At 39.8% G+C, this 14,472-nt stretch overlaps 1 protein-coding gene across 2 annotated transcripts; it reads left to right on the forward strand.

Moving 5' to 3' along the window:
• The first annotated feature begins 133 nt into the window (after positions 1–133).
• Positions 134–13,563, forward strand: cars2 (cysteinyl-tRNA synthetase 2, mitochondrial). 2 transcript variants are annotated; one of them, XM_080834049.1, is made up of 15 exons: positions 134–589; positions 680–730; positions 1,164–1,281; positions 1,640–1,711; positions 2,737–2,842; positions 2,937–3,017; positions 3,340–3,469; positions 3,690–3,823; positions 4,326–4,393; positions 5,806–5,872; positions 7,189–7,327; positions 7,684–7,807; positions 10,751–10,849; positions 11,692–11,901; positions 13,142–13,563. In XM_080834049.1, the coding sequence occupies exons 1-15, from the start codon at positions 351–353 to the stop codon at positions 13,205–13,207; spliced, it is 1,704 nt and encodes a 567-aa protein (XP_080690175.1). In that variant the 5' UTR covers positions 134–350; the 3' UTR covers positions 13,208–13,563. The 2 variants fall into 2 exon arrangements, with proteins under 2 accessions (XP_080690175.1, XP_080690176.1); XM_080834050.1 differs by having other exon boundaries at positions 686–730.
• Positions 13,564–14,472: the final 909 nt, after the last annotated feature.

Here is a 14,472-nt window from a genome sequence, read left to right on the forward strand (position 1 = left end):
GTTCCGAGTTGGAACTCGAAAATAAACGCCACCTGTATTATCTCGAACACAGCAATACTGTACACCTTCCGCTTTTTTATAACGTGTAGCCAAGGGGAAAACGTTGATACACACAGCGCCTGTCAAACGCGCCTGTCACTGCATATGGGGACTATTCCCAGATTCAGAGGTTCAAATGGCAAAGTTAATAAGAAACATGAATGCAACCTTGATACTTATTTTACAGCGCGTGTGACTGCATGGTCGGGGCTTATTTTGAAAACTGCTCACTGTTAGTAGGATAGGCCAACTAAGTGTATTTGGTGAGCAAGCTAGCTGCTATTCTAGTTTAAGAGGTAACGTTAAAGAATATGGGGACTACATTTCGGCCGTACGTTTGGAAATGCACAGCAAAGTATTTAGCGTTGAATAGGGGTTGTTGCATTCCTAACTTTTACAGAACCACCGTTAGACTAAACTGTGCTAGTACGCGGTCCAGTGAGCGAAAATGGTTGAAACCATCGGGATTTGATACTGGGTTAAAAGTATACAACAGCCTTACCAAACAGAAAGAGCCACTTATATTGGCAGAGGATGGGGTCGCAAAATGGTATGTCACGAGTGACAAAATCTGACCCCATAATATAACAGATTGACGTGTAGCTGTCCCTGCATTTATCGTGTGTCTTGTAATTTGAAGGTACAGCTGCGGACCTACTGTGTATGATCATGCGCATCTTGGACACGCATGGTAAATATCTTGCCCTTTGGACTTGTATCTAAGTCACCCTGATATTTTTACTAGCTCGTGCTGATGATCGTATGGTAACTTAATGAATTGAACGTGCAAAAACAATGCTATTTTCTTACCATGATGGCCAACTTCGTAGCCTAGCACCAGTGGCAATACTTATATAAGTAGTATTCTACCCGTATAGCCTATTTGCTCTGAATGATTTCAAAACAAGTTGTTACAATTCATTCGTTGCCACGAAGCAGAAAATCAAACGTTTTGTAACACTTCTCAACGATACAACTGTACACACATTCATATGTCGCTCATCCCATCATTCACGTCTCATGTGTGGGAAACCTAACCTTGTAGGCTAAGCTATAACTGAACATATTGTATTCTGTCTCGTTTAACATGTTGAATCGATTCATGACTGTGTCTCTTTTCGTAGCTCCTATGTTAGATTTGACCTCGTGCAAAGGGTTCTGTCAAAGGTTTTTGGAATAAATGTCATCCACGTCATGGTCATCACTGATATCGATGATAAAATCATAAGAAGAAGTATGGAGGTAAGCTACCAATCAGTCTGTTAGTTACGTATTTCTTATCACAGCATATAACTATAGTATATTTATATACAATTCAGAATTTTCCATTCACTTCTCGCTGGTATAGCAAATGACTTAATAGCATGAATGCAGGAGACCTAGTGATCACGAATGTTGCAAATATTGTACTAATGCTTGCATCATAACACTTGCTTTTTGTGCAGTATTAAAAGTTTTACCACAATTCTAATCCAATACACTTTGTTAATTCAAGAGTAGGGAAGGGAGGGTTGCAATTAGATTTGCTGTTGAGCTCAAATATCTACAACCTCTGCAGAGTTGCAGACTGTGCCTTTAAACTGATGTTTGATTTTTACAGAAGAACATCTCACCCACTGTGCTTGCCAGAATGTATGAGGAGGACTTCAAACAGGACATGTTAGCCTTGAAGGTAAATAAGGGAACTAGTTCGCAAAATGCCCCAATAAGGTCCAGTTTATGTGGCATTGGTATTAATGTGCTGATCATGTTCTTGGTGTCTGTCACCACTGTCTTCACTCTGTGAAGATACTGAATTAGAACCAGCCGGATCCCCTGTCCTTTACAAGCGTGTGCAGTAACCTAAGGTCGCTGTCAAATAAATAAAATAAAAAATGCGACAAGCCCTGTTTTGAAACAGTGTTTTGTTTTGTCCGATTTGGGCTACTGTAGAGACAAAGGCACAACATGGTGGACCCCATGGCAGAGGATTGCTCCTTATGTAGATAGGAATGGCTCATTCTAAGCAAACAGAAGCACAACAATTCCTAGTGACAGGCATACACGAATGAAAAACATAATTATGAATACTTTACTCCATTCCCACTCAGAGCTCTGGTTTAAAACTGATCAAATACGGTGTCCAGATTGCCTACGCATTGCTCTATTCTTTGGATCAGTTCATGTTAGGCACATGTCTGTTGTATTTAGGTTAGCGACTCCTTTTTACATATAGGCTAAATGGCCTTGGTCATATTCTATAATTAGCAATGGGCTATAAACAAATCACCAAATAGGTTAATTTCAGGCTCCTGTGCTGTAAGAGCGCTGCCATACTTTATTTGACCACTAGTTTGTTGTTCAGGGTCTGTTCCACTCTTTCGCCCTCCAGCCGTACCAACCTGGCTTTAACTTCACTCCCCCTAGGGGGCCCTTTGGTAACCAGTGGTATAAGTGCTGATAGTAACCACTGGTTATGTATTGAATGTTACATAAATGGGAAACACCTTAGGTGTTTTAACGATCTATTATATCATACTATGAATTTAAACAATTTGCTGTATTTGGGGGGAAAGCCCTATGAAGGGGGGGGGGGGGGGGTTGGTGACAGACACCAAGAACATGATCGGCACATTAATACCAATGCTACATAAACTGGACCTTATTGGGGCATTTTGCGAACTAGTTCCCTTATTTGAAACACTGTTGTGCTTCCAGGTTATTCCTCCAGTTGTTTATATGCGTGTGACAGAGAACGTTGCCCTCATTGTGGCATTCATCGAACAAATCATACAAAATGGACACGCTTATGCTACAGCGAGTGGTGAGTCCTCTCATACTAAATCGATAATCTTGGTGTTTGAAACTCCCGATTTTCATCTCAGCCTAACACAATGGCCTTACATATGTTCAAACAGGAGATGTCTACTTTGATGTAGGGTCAATGGGTCACAGCTATGGCAAATTTATGAACATGGGAGAGACGGCCGGAGAATCAGGTATTTCTTCTTTTCTGTTTGTATGTTATGACTGAGGCTGGATGCTTAGCCATCAAAGCTTTCATTGGAAGGGATGTGATAAGTTCTATAACTATTACTTTTTAATGCTTCAACATCTTAACTGAATGACTATACTGTATATACTGCAGGTTGAAATAAAATTACCTGATTTAACATGCCACTGACATTTGTTAAACCAGTTGTTATCTTGGTATAAATCCATGCACTCTGGCACATTTGCCTATACAAACTAGCTGTAAAGTATGTCTTAACAAGCTTCAATATGACAAGTTAAAGATATGACTTATATGTGTGTTCACAGAGGGGACAAATAAGAGGGACATCAGGGACTTTGCTCTATGGAAGGCCTCCAAACCGCAAGAGCCTTTCTGGGAGTCGCCATGGGGACCTGGAAGGCCTGGATGGCACATCGAGTGTTCTACTGTTGCTAGGTTACCATCAATCATCCCCTCTTCCAAACTGTCAAGCACAGGAGTACCATGTAACGTTTATATGTCCAATACATGCATTTCTTTATCTCAAGAATGACTTTACCTAAAAATGTGGGTTTTACTTGGCCCGATTTGTTCACATTTCCTAAAGTGCCAGTGGCCTCATTCATCTGCTGAAGCTGAAACTGATCATTCTGATATTTCTTTTTCTTTTTCTCAGCTCTGTGTTTGGGAGTCAGCTGGATATCCATTCAGGGGGGATCGATCTGGCCTTCCCCCACCATGAGAATGAGATCGCTCAGTGTGAGGCTCATCACGGGTGCACACAGTGGGGGAACTACTTCCTGCACTCAGGTACATATCTTTATATCCACACTGATAGAGGACACTCATCACCGGTGCACACAGTGGGGGAACTACTTCCTGCACTCAGGTACATATCTTTATATCCACACTGATAGAGGACACTCATCACCGGTGCACACAGTGGGGGAACTACTTCCTGCACTCAGGTACATATCTTTATATCCACACTGATAGAGGACACTCATCACCGGTGCACACAGTGGGGGAACTACTTCTTGTACATGTCTTTATATCCACACTGACAGAGGACACTCATCACCGGTGCACACAGTGGGGGAACTACTATCTTTATATGCACACTGATAGATGGCAGTGAGCTCCAACCACAGTATACTATTTAAGCTATAGACAAGCACTACTTCTCATAAACCCTGTCAATTGAGGAGATGAAAATTATGAAAATGTGTGATCCATCTGCACCTCTTCCCTTGTCCATACATGTAAATGATAATTCAATTCCACAATTCAAACAATTGTATGTGCCTTCCAGGTCATCTTCATTTGAAAGGAAGTGTAGAGAAGATGTCCAAGTCCTTGAAGAATTATATTACTATTAAGGTAAGACACATCAACTTCAAAATACTCCTCCTCACCTTCAAAGCTCTTCACCACCTAGCCCCCCCCTACCTGTCTGACCTCCTCCTCCCCCACCGCCCCTCCTGAGCCACCCGTTCCTCCTCCACTCTCACCCTGACTACACCAACATCCCGATTAAAAACTATTATTATATTACTATTAAGGTAAGACACATCTATACTACTTGGGTTTAAACTGAGCAGTAACTGAGTTGTATTATAAATGGTTTCTTTCTCTTTAGTCACTATATACACCCAACTATTTGTGAGATTTTTTAAAGTGGGAAATCATTTATCAAGCACCAAATCGGAAGTCATTGAATTGTTCAGTTAAGGACTGCAACACATGAGAAATGAACTTGTGTTGTTGTTGTTGTGAATTGACCTCTCAGTGTGATAGGTGTATGCATGAACAAATCTGTAACATTAGACTGTATGCTACATGATAGCTGTATGACCTGAATGCAGTTGTTATTCCATTGTGTTTAACTCCTTGTATCTCCTCGTCATGTAATACATGAACATTTTATGAAATGGATGCCAAGCGCATACATTCATGTGGCTCATATTTTTCTATGTGGAACACTAATTCTAAGTTTTAATGCTGGGGGATTCTATTAAGAATAGACATCCAAACACATTAATACACATGGTCATATGTGTACCTGCAGATTCTATTAAGAATAGACATCAAACCACATTAATACACATGGTCATATGTGTACCTGCAGATTCTATTAAGAATAGACATCCAAACACATTAATACACATGGTCATATGTGTACCTGCAGGTTCTATTAAGAATAGACATCCAAACACATTAATACACATGGACATACGTGTTCCTGCAGGTTCTATTAAGAATAGACATCCAAACACATTAATACACATGGACATACGTGTTCCTGCAGGTTCTATTAAGAATAGACATCCAAACACATTAATACACATGGACATACGTGTTCCTGCAGGTTCTATTAAGAATAGACATCCAAACACATTAATACACATGGACATACGTGTTCCTGCAGGTTCTATTAAGAATAGACATCCAAACACATTAATACACATGGACATACGTGTTCCTGCAGGTTCTATTAAGAATAGACATCCAAACACATTAATACACATGGTCATATGTGTACCTGCAGGTTCTATTAAGAATAGACATCAAACCACATTAATACACATGGTCATACGTATGTGTACCTGCAGGGTCTATTAAGAATAGACATCAAACCACATTAATACACATGGTCATATGTGTACCTGCAGGTTCTATTAAGAATAGACATCAAACCACATTAATACACATGGTCATATGTGTTCCTGCAGGTTCTATTAAGAATAGACATCCAAACACATTAATACACATGTTAATCTGTCTACCTGCAGGATTTTCTACAGGCCTATACTGCAAATGAATTCCGTATGTTTTGCCTCTTGACAAAGTACAGATCAGGTAAGTTTAATTGCACATTAGCTAACATGAAGCCAAGTTTACAAATAGTTCAAATGAGAAATACAATTATGTCCATTTTTTAAAGATTTATTGAAGTTACTTTAGCTTCATACAGCGAGCATAAGTACACAACTTACCAACAGTCAGTGGTGGAAAATAACTAAGTATATTTACTAAAATTTTGAGGTTCTTGCACTTGTAGTAGAGTATTACTTTTTGTGCTACTTCATACTTCTACTCCGCTACACTTATTTGACAACTTAAGCTACGTTTAAGATGAAGATTTTACACAATGGATCATATTGTATTTTCACGTTACTGTATACTTTTACCTGGAGGTGTGGCATTTAGCTGTGAGCTTGCAGATAGCAAACAACTGAATACCCTTCCCTTCATCTTTGGATAATAAGGGGTGAGGAACACCTACAGAGTCCGTCAAGTGCCATAAAAAAGCAAAAAGGCCTTCTCTAAACCAGTATTTAGTAACTTTTAATCTGTTTTGGGCTCCTGTAAAAGCATGGTGGCAGTTGAATGATGTAGAGATATGAGGATCTGTTTGTGCCCCTTTCAAAATGAAGGCGGCAGAGATATAATGATACATTATGGAAAACAGAGAAGAAATGTAGAAAAGACAAACATAATACTTCCATGTTTAAGGCATACCTTTGTGTCGTTGCGTGTGGACATGGTGTAAATGACCAAGCAAGCTAGCCAGATCATAGGCGATCCTGTCTCTTCAACTGTCATTCGGTTAAAGTAAGCCCAGCATTAAATATCTAACGTACAACAACAACCCCTTACAAGACCATCCAAGCTGTTCTTTTTAGCAAACTAAACGAACAATTAATGCCATCGTCCGGCAATTTTCAGACTGTCAGAGAAAGCAGCAAACTATCTGATTGACCTTAGTTACATACAAACACCCAGAACAACAGAAATACACCTACTGTTTCAGAGTTTAACATGTAGACTGTCAGCCCTAGTGACTCTGGTCTTTGCTTGAGCACAAAAGGCAACGGCTGCTTAGACTAAACACACCAGACTGTTGTCATTTAAATTAATATTCATTAACATTAACATTTATGAAGCAAAGGATGACAGTATTATAAAAAAACAGCATTACATCATAATACACCCACTTTAAGTCAAATGTTTTTGTTTTGTTTTTAACATTTGTTTTTTTTTGTAAACTGATCATGTCAATGTTTTGGGTGTTATGGACACTGTCCAGTAACAAATAGATCCAAACAAAGGCTGGGGAACGCAGTGATTCTGACATGTTTGTCCGGCGTGCTGGTGTTTGTTTGCTTTCTCAGGAATAGAGTACAGCGACAAGAGCATGAGTGAAGCACGCAGCTCAATGGCCACCATCTCTTCTTTTACCCACAATGCTCAGGCTTACATGCAGGGCCATGTGCTGTGCCAACCCATAGACGAGGCAGTGCTGTGGCAGAGGTACACGTCTCAAAACAGATTTATTGAATGTTTTGTGAAACTGAAGTTTGCACTCAATCTAATCAGTAATAAGTGTGAACCCATCCCTCACACTTTACTCCATCTGGTGTCTTGTGAAAAGCTACCATACTCAGTCACCTCTTTGTCATACATCACATCACAGAATCACATCACAGAATATTGTAATCCATCCAAAAACAAATCCCCATTCTGTAAGTTTTGAGTGCAAACACACCTTTCTTCAAAGTAGTATGTTGTTCAACTAAGAGTAAAAGCAGACTGATGTTCTTACGGTACAAGAGAAACTATGTGTATAACAAATGTCCTTAATTTCATATCCTTGCTCTGTTTTTAAGGCTAGCTTCGACCCAAACCAATGTGCGTGCAGCTCTGGCTGATGACTTTGACACCCCAAGAGCAGTGGATGCCATCATGAACCTCATTCATCAGTGCAACTGTCAGCTTCAGACTGTCTCTAAGGTAACCTCTTGGGATGCCCCATGTCCTGCCATGCTTCTTGATCCATTTCTCCTTGTGAAGAGCACTTTATTTTCAGAGTGACATGACCTACCTGATGAGCATTGTTTCCGTAAGAGCTGCTGACTAAGTGAACAGTCAGAGTACCCTCACTGGCAGAGATAAACACTGAAATGCTGTGAACTTCTGGGAAATGTAGGGGGGAGGGAGGGGGGAGAATCAGACACATGGCAGGAGAATTCATACACATATCAGGATAAGCATGTGGCAAATGTACACAAACATAAAGATGGTATACACATTATACATACAAAATTAATAGTGGATAAAATGGTATAGCAATGGAACAGAAAACATTGAGGGTAAAAAGTCTAGCATAGAGTATGTAGATGTATCATGAACGTAGGGTAAAAAGGCTAGCACAGAGTATGTAGATGTATCATGATCGTAGGGTAAAAAGGCTAGCACAGAGTGTGTAGATGTATCATGAGCGTAGGGTAAAAAGGCTAGTACAGAGTGTGTAGATGTATCATGAGCGGAGTAGAATGAATGTTATGGGGATGGAAAGTTATAGGTAGAGGGGATCAGGTGGAGAGACTACTGCAACATGAGGGGGAGAAAAGAGATAAAGTGAGTGGACAGAGCTTGGTTTCCTAATATGCATATTTCTACTTATGGTTATAGTGATGAGTAACAATGTTTCACTGATCGTAGGGTAAAAAGGCTAGCACAGAGTATGTAGATGTATCATGATCGTAGGGTAAAAAGGCTAGCACAGAGGAGTATGTAGATGTATCATGATCGTAGGGTAAAAAGGCTAGCACAGAGTATGTAGATGTATCATGAGCGTAGGGTAAAAAGGCTAGCACAGAGGAGTGTGTAGATGTATCATGAGCGTAGGGTAAAAAGGCTAGCACAGAGTATGTAGATGTATCATGATCGTAGGGTAAAAAGGCTAGCACAGAGTATGTAGATGTATCATTAGCGCAGGGTAAAAAGGCTAGCACAGAGTATGTAGATGTATCATGAGCGTAGGGTAAAAAGGCTAGCACAGAGGAGTGTGTAGATGTATCATGATCGTAGGGTAAAAAGGCTAGCACAGAGGAGTGTGTAGATGTATCATGATCGTAGGGTAAAAAGGCTAGCACAGAGTATGTAGATGTATCATGAGCGCAGGGTAAAAAGGCTAGCACAGAGTATGTAGATGTATCATGATCGTAGGGTAAAAAGGCTAGCACAGAGTATGTAGATGTATCATGATCGTAGGGTAAAAAGGCTAGCACAGAGTATGTAGATGTATCATGATCGTAGGGTAAAAAGGCTAGCACAGAGTATGTAGATGTATCATGATCGTAGGGTAAAAAGGCTAGTACAGAGTGTGTAGATGTATCATGAGCGGAGTAGAATGAATGTTATGGGGATGGAAAGTTATAGGTAGAGGGGATCAGGTGGAGAGACTACTGCAACATGAGGGGGAGAAAAGAGATAAAGTGAGTGGACAGAGCTTGGTTTCCTAATATGCATATTTCTACTTATGGTTATAGTGATGAGTAACAATGTTTCACTGCGGGCCAAGGCCACGTTATAAGAGAGAGAAAAGTTTGGTTAGTAAATATGAATTTGATAAACAGTACTAATGCCCTAGCATAATATGATTTAGAAGGAGACGCAGAGGGAGCGTCTGCATGGCACGGTGGATGGGAATGGAGTTTATGTGATGTGTTGTTGAGTTATGTTTGGTTATGGTTGGATGACCTAGTGCATGAGACAAGGATGGCAAGGGTGGCAGGATAGAACAGTATACAACCGGGTGGCGACAACCGCAACACACACCGCATCCGTAAACACCCTCCTACACAGAACACCATGCTCCCAATTTTATTAATGTTGGGAAATGTATATATATTTTCAGTTTATGATTAGTTATGTTGGCTCACATAGTGCATGGGAATTTTAGCCTTCTATCTATATGGAGAAAATACATAAAGTGCATAGCTACATAGTTCAGGAAAAATAACAATAAAGCTTACAGCCCGTGCACAACTGAAAGCTGTCATGACTTGGCTCGAAAGCCATAACAAAAGGAAGGACGCAGTGTTTAAATACAAAATAACAAGTAATTTATTATAACCACGAACACAAACAAAGACGAACAGAAGCAAAACGGTAGAGTGTGGAAGTCTGTAAAGTCAGTAATGTGGAGGGAGTGCATGGATGCGTGAACAATGCCGTGAGGTGTGTTGCATGCCAGAACGTAAAGGGAGTGAAAAGAAGCTCCAACGGGTAACGGGGTGGAAACGGTCTTAAAGGAAATGGGGACACCTGGCCGAGGTGTCACCAATTCAGTAAATGGGCTGCAGCCACGCCTACAGAGAGGAGACAAAGCAGAACAGGACATACACAGACCATCACAAAGCTCAGAAAATATGTTAACTTTGCTAGCCTTCTGAGTACCATGCAAACTCCGTTACCAGTCCCTGTTGCCATGGCACTCTGTGACATAGGCACTCACCGTAACAGAAGAACAGTCTTGAAATGAATCCGGACATGGAGTTCTTGGGAAGCGGAGACAATTTAGATAAAATGGAAAATGTGTTACACCTGTAAAGCTTCCAATAATGGCCACGGAGTTGATTTATCATAACAATTAACCCAAGTGTTAGACCAGTATGTGTTCCACACAGCAAACCAAATTTATATGAAGGGAACGTGTGTATTAGCAGGTTTAGACAGCCTCATTGCCTTGGTGGAGACACAGTGCTACAGGCGTCCCTGTACACTAGCCTTTAACCTTTATAAGAACTGTGCAACAATAGGCAGTGTAATAACAATATCATGAATAACCTGTTGTATTAAGTGTTTACACTACATTTCTGCAAGAAAGTCTTCTTTTATTTGTTTTTTTAATTATTTAGAGATGTTATGTGATTTTCTCTCTTTGATAAGACTGCAGGACTGTCAAGAAGTCCAGCTGTATTTGGGGCTGTCCTGTCCTACCTAAGGGACATGATGGAGGTGTTTGGAGTTGACCTGCTGGACAGAAAGGTCAGAACGCCTTCATTTCAGAATGCCTTCACTTAAGTCTAAGGATTAGTATCACTCCCCTCCAGGAAAGACGCAAGGCCAAAGTTCTTCAGTTACTGATGGATTTATTTTTCTCTTTAATTCAGTTGTAATCCAACGTCGAACTGGTTAAAAGCAGTAAAAACACAATCAACAGACAATCAAACCCAAAGAAATCAAAGAAATAAAGCATCATAAATAGTCAAACATACCTTGTTGGCTGCATAACAATTGAGAGGGGAAATGAGGCAAGGTAAACGCAATCACATTCATCAGCTTGGACTCAGCGGTATACTACCACGACCGCGAGCCGGCGTCTTAGGTCTCCTAGTCAGGTACAATGAACGCTACCATAATAAGGGTGTGTTTGTGACCCCTGACCCCCATGACCTCACTTCCTATAAACTAAACCCAATCATGAGACAGACAAAAGGTAAAACAAACTTATCAAACGAAAATAAATCACCACAAACAAAAACTAAGACAAAAATAAACAAAACAAAATCTAAACAGTTACAATTAGGGTGGTTTTGTACAGCCATACACAGATATAATAATGAATAAGAAATACTTCAAAGCTTCATCAGAATCAGAAAAGTTTTTACTGCCAAGTAGGTTTTCACCTACCAGGATTTTTTTGTGGGACGTTGGTGCAAACAATAAACATACACAATAAACAATAAACAATACACATATTAAGTTATCATATACATATTAAGTTATTAAACATGGGAAAAAACTAAATATAAAAAAATCATAGGGAAGATAACATTACCAAAAAAAGCATCATTATCATCAGTTCTGTTCTTCCTGCGATCCTGTAGGACTCCTGTGGTGTAGACAGCTCCAGAGTCCTGGAGAACGTGGTGGAGCAGCTGGTGCAGTTCCGCAGCGGAGTACGCAACTTTGCTCTGGAGGTGGATGAGTCTGCTGCTGCAGATGGCAAGAAGCAGTTACACTCAGACAGACGACCACTGCTGAAAGCCTGCGATGCCTTGCGGAGGGATTTGGTTCCATTAGGGGTTCATGTCAAAGTGAGTACCTTCAAGTGTCCTAGTTCCTGCAGACAAATGTTCCACAGCAGCTAACACTGCCATATTCTCTCATTAGGATGGCCTCTCTTGAGGCATTGGCAGTGTTAGAGTTACGCTCCATGTAGCACTTTGAGGATTGGCCCAAAAGGTCTTTTGGTTTATTTTGACAATTTTAACACTTTTTCCTGTCTTAAGCAACATGCATCATGCTTTAATGTGGATCAATGGCTTCTATTTGCCACCCTCCAACAGTCAAGCTTTATGTCAAGCTCTTAACATTGGCCGACTATACCTGCACATAGAGCCTGTGGGGGCCTCCCTCACCAGGTAATATCTTTCCTGCGATGCTTGGGTTGGGGGACAGCCGTTTCAATAGAGCGTCTGGGTGGTGTGCTTTTCATGGATCCAATGTTTATTCCTCACTTAAGCATTTTAATCACCTTGCCTCTTTAGTGGTCATTTCCTCTCTTACAGATATCTCTATTCAAACCACTTATATGTAGTACCTAATTATGATCAGTTAAGGTCAAATAAGTGGCACTAATGTGACATTTGGGAGTAATTTGACATCTGCATTAATCTGGAACTCAAAAGCACATGGATTTGATACTTGCAAGTATTGGTTTTGATTTATTTATTTGTAATGTTGGTAGACAAATAATTATGGCCTTTGGAAATAAACTTCACAATAATAATACAGATCAATGTTTGTGTAAGTTTATTTTGCAATTGTGAACATGTTGATGACTTCTAGGAGATTTGAATGCATTTGCAAGCTATTGTGTGTTATTCACAATGTTGCATACACTCGTGTCCTACAGCAGTAACACAATCATTATTCAAAGGGACTCATGTATGCTTGTTTTAGCCTAGTGCTGGAGATAAATGGTGAAATTGGTACTATAATAAGTAGTGTTTTGGTGTAAAGAGGTGACATAAGAGTGGTGCTTTACTTTATGATCTTTTTTTTTTTTGTATTGTATCTTTATTGAGGCCAACAGGTTTCAAACATCGTAGGATACTTTTCCTTTTACATAGTTTCTCTTATGATTTACAGGTGCCTGATATATTGGAAAAACACAATAAAAAGGAAAGAAAACCAAATACAAAAATATAACTACAAGGATTTTTCATCTGTGTACCTCATATCAATAACAGTTTTCTTTCCAGGCCCATTTTATTTTTATTTTTTTTACTTTATGATCTTTATTAACCCAGGATGTTTGCTATCTCATTCCAGGACAGAGGCTCCACCTCCACGTGGGAGATCACACAGCTCAGAAGAGGCAAGGAGGAGAGGGAGTAGCTGTCTATTCCCTGTGAACGCTGGGGAACAGATCTTGTGTTATGTTGGGGTGATGAACGGCAGTAAACTACATCAGTAGTTGTCTTCTCTTGGCAGTGATGCCGCTGTGACAGCAATTCTGTGATACTGTTTTTTTGTAGCCAAATATATGTCCTCCCTGTGCACACATTATTTATGATAGCATCTTACTCTCTCTCACACCCACACACAAACTAATGAAAACAGCGATTGCAGTAATGAAATAGTTGAAACAAATCTCAAATAATACCAATTTGTAGAAATGCTGAAAAGGAAAATATTTGAAATGAGAATCTGAGAATATTACACTGGACAGTTGGTAGCAGAAGACTTTGGGGGGGGAATCTAATAAAAATGTTGCCTGCTGGTAATTTCCTACTGATGCCCTGTACCATTTTTCATAGGTAAGCCTAAGGAAAAACAAAAGACATTTCTGTCACTTGTTTTTTAATGAAAGTATTTTTTAATTGAAGTGTTTTTGTAGATGACCATACCTTTTGGTTGAATGAATTACAACTTCTAAGTTTTCACTTTTAATTAGCATCGTTAGCATGTGTCATGGTCAGTGTAGTAGACTTTGTTTTGTGGCGGCTGCTGGGTCAGGCGCAGTTACTAATGGATTTAAAATGGCATTATGTAGGAATTGTACTTCAGGGTCAGGGTTAGGATTAGCAGTTTTATCTTAAAATAACAGCTTAAAAAAAATTGGTGCACTTAATATGGAGAATCGCCTCCATGCCATTGCCATACCAGGGTCTGGAGGCATATTACTGAGTTATGTAAGTTTGCCTGAAGCTGCCAGGTAACTACTTTCTGCCGAACAAGTACATGTTACTATAAGACTGAAGTATAATTACAAACATTTAAAAAGTGTCAACGGCTTTTTTTGACAATTACATGAAGTTAATGCCAAAAGTCAATATTTGCAGTGTTGACCCTTCTTTTTTAAGACCTCTGCAATCCGCCCTGGCATGCTGTCAATTAACTTCTGGGCCACATTCTGACTGATGGCATTGATGGGTTGAAAAAGAAGGGTCAACACTGCAAATATTGACTTTTTGCATTTACTTCATGTAATTGTCAATAAAAGCCTTTGACACTTATTAAATGTTTGTAATTATACTTCAGTCTTCCATAGTAACATCTGATAAAAAAAATATCTAAAGACACTGAAGCAGCAAACTTTGTGAAACTGTTTATTTGTGTCATTCTCAAAACTTTTGTCCACAACTGTATAGGCCTGCCTA

The sequence above is a fragment of the Sprattus sprattus genome, assembly GCF_963457725.1.
Source record: "Sprattus sprattus genome assembly, chromosome: 3".
In the NCBI taxonomy this organism is placed as follows: Eukaryota; Metazoa; Chordata; class Actinopteri; order Clupeiformes; family Clupeidae; genus Sprattus; species Sprattus sprattus.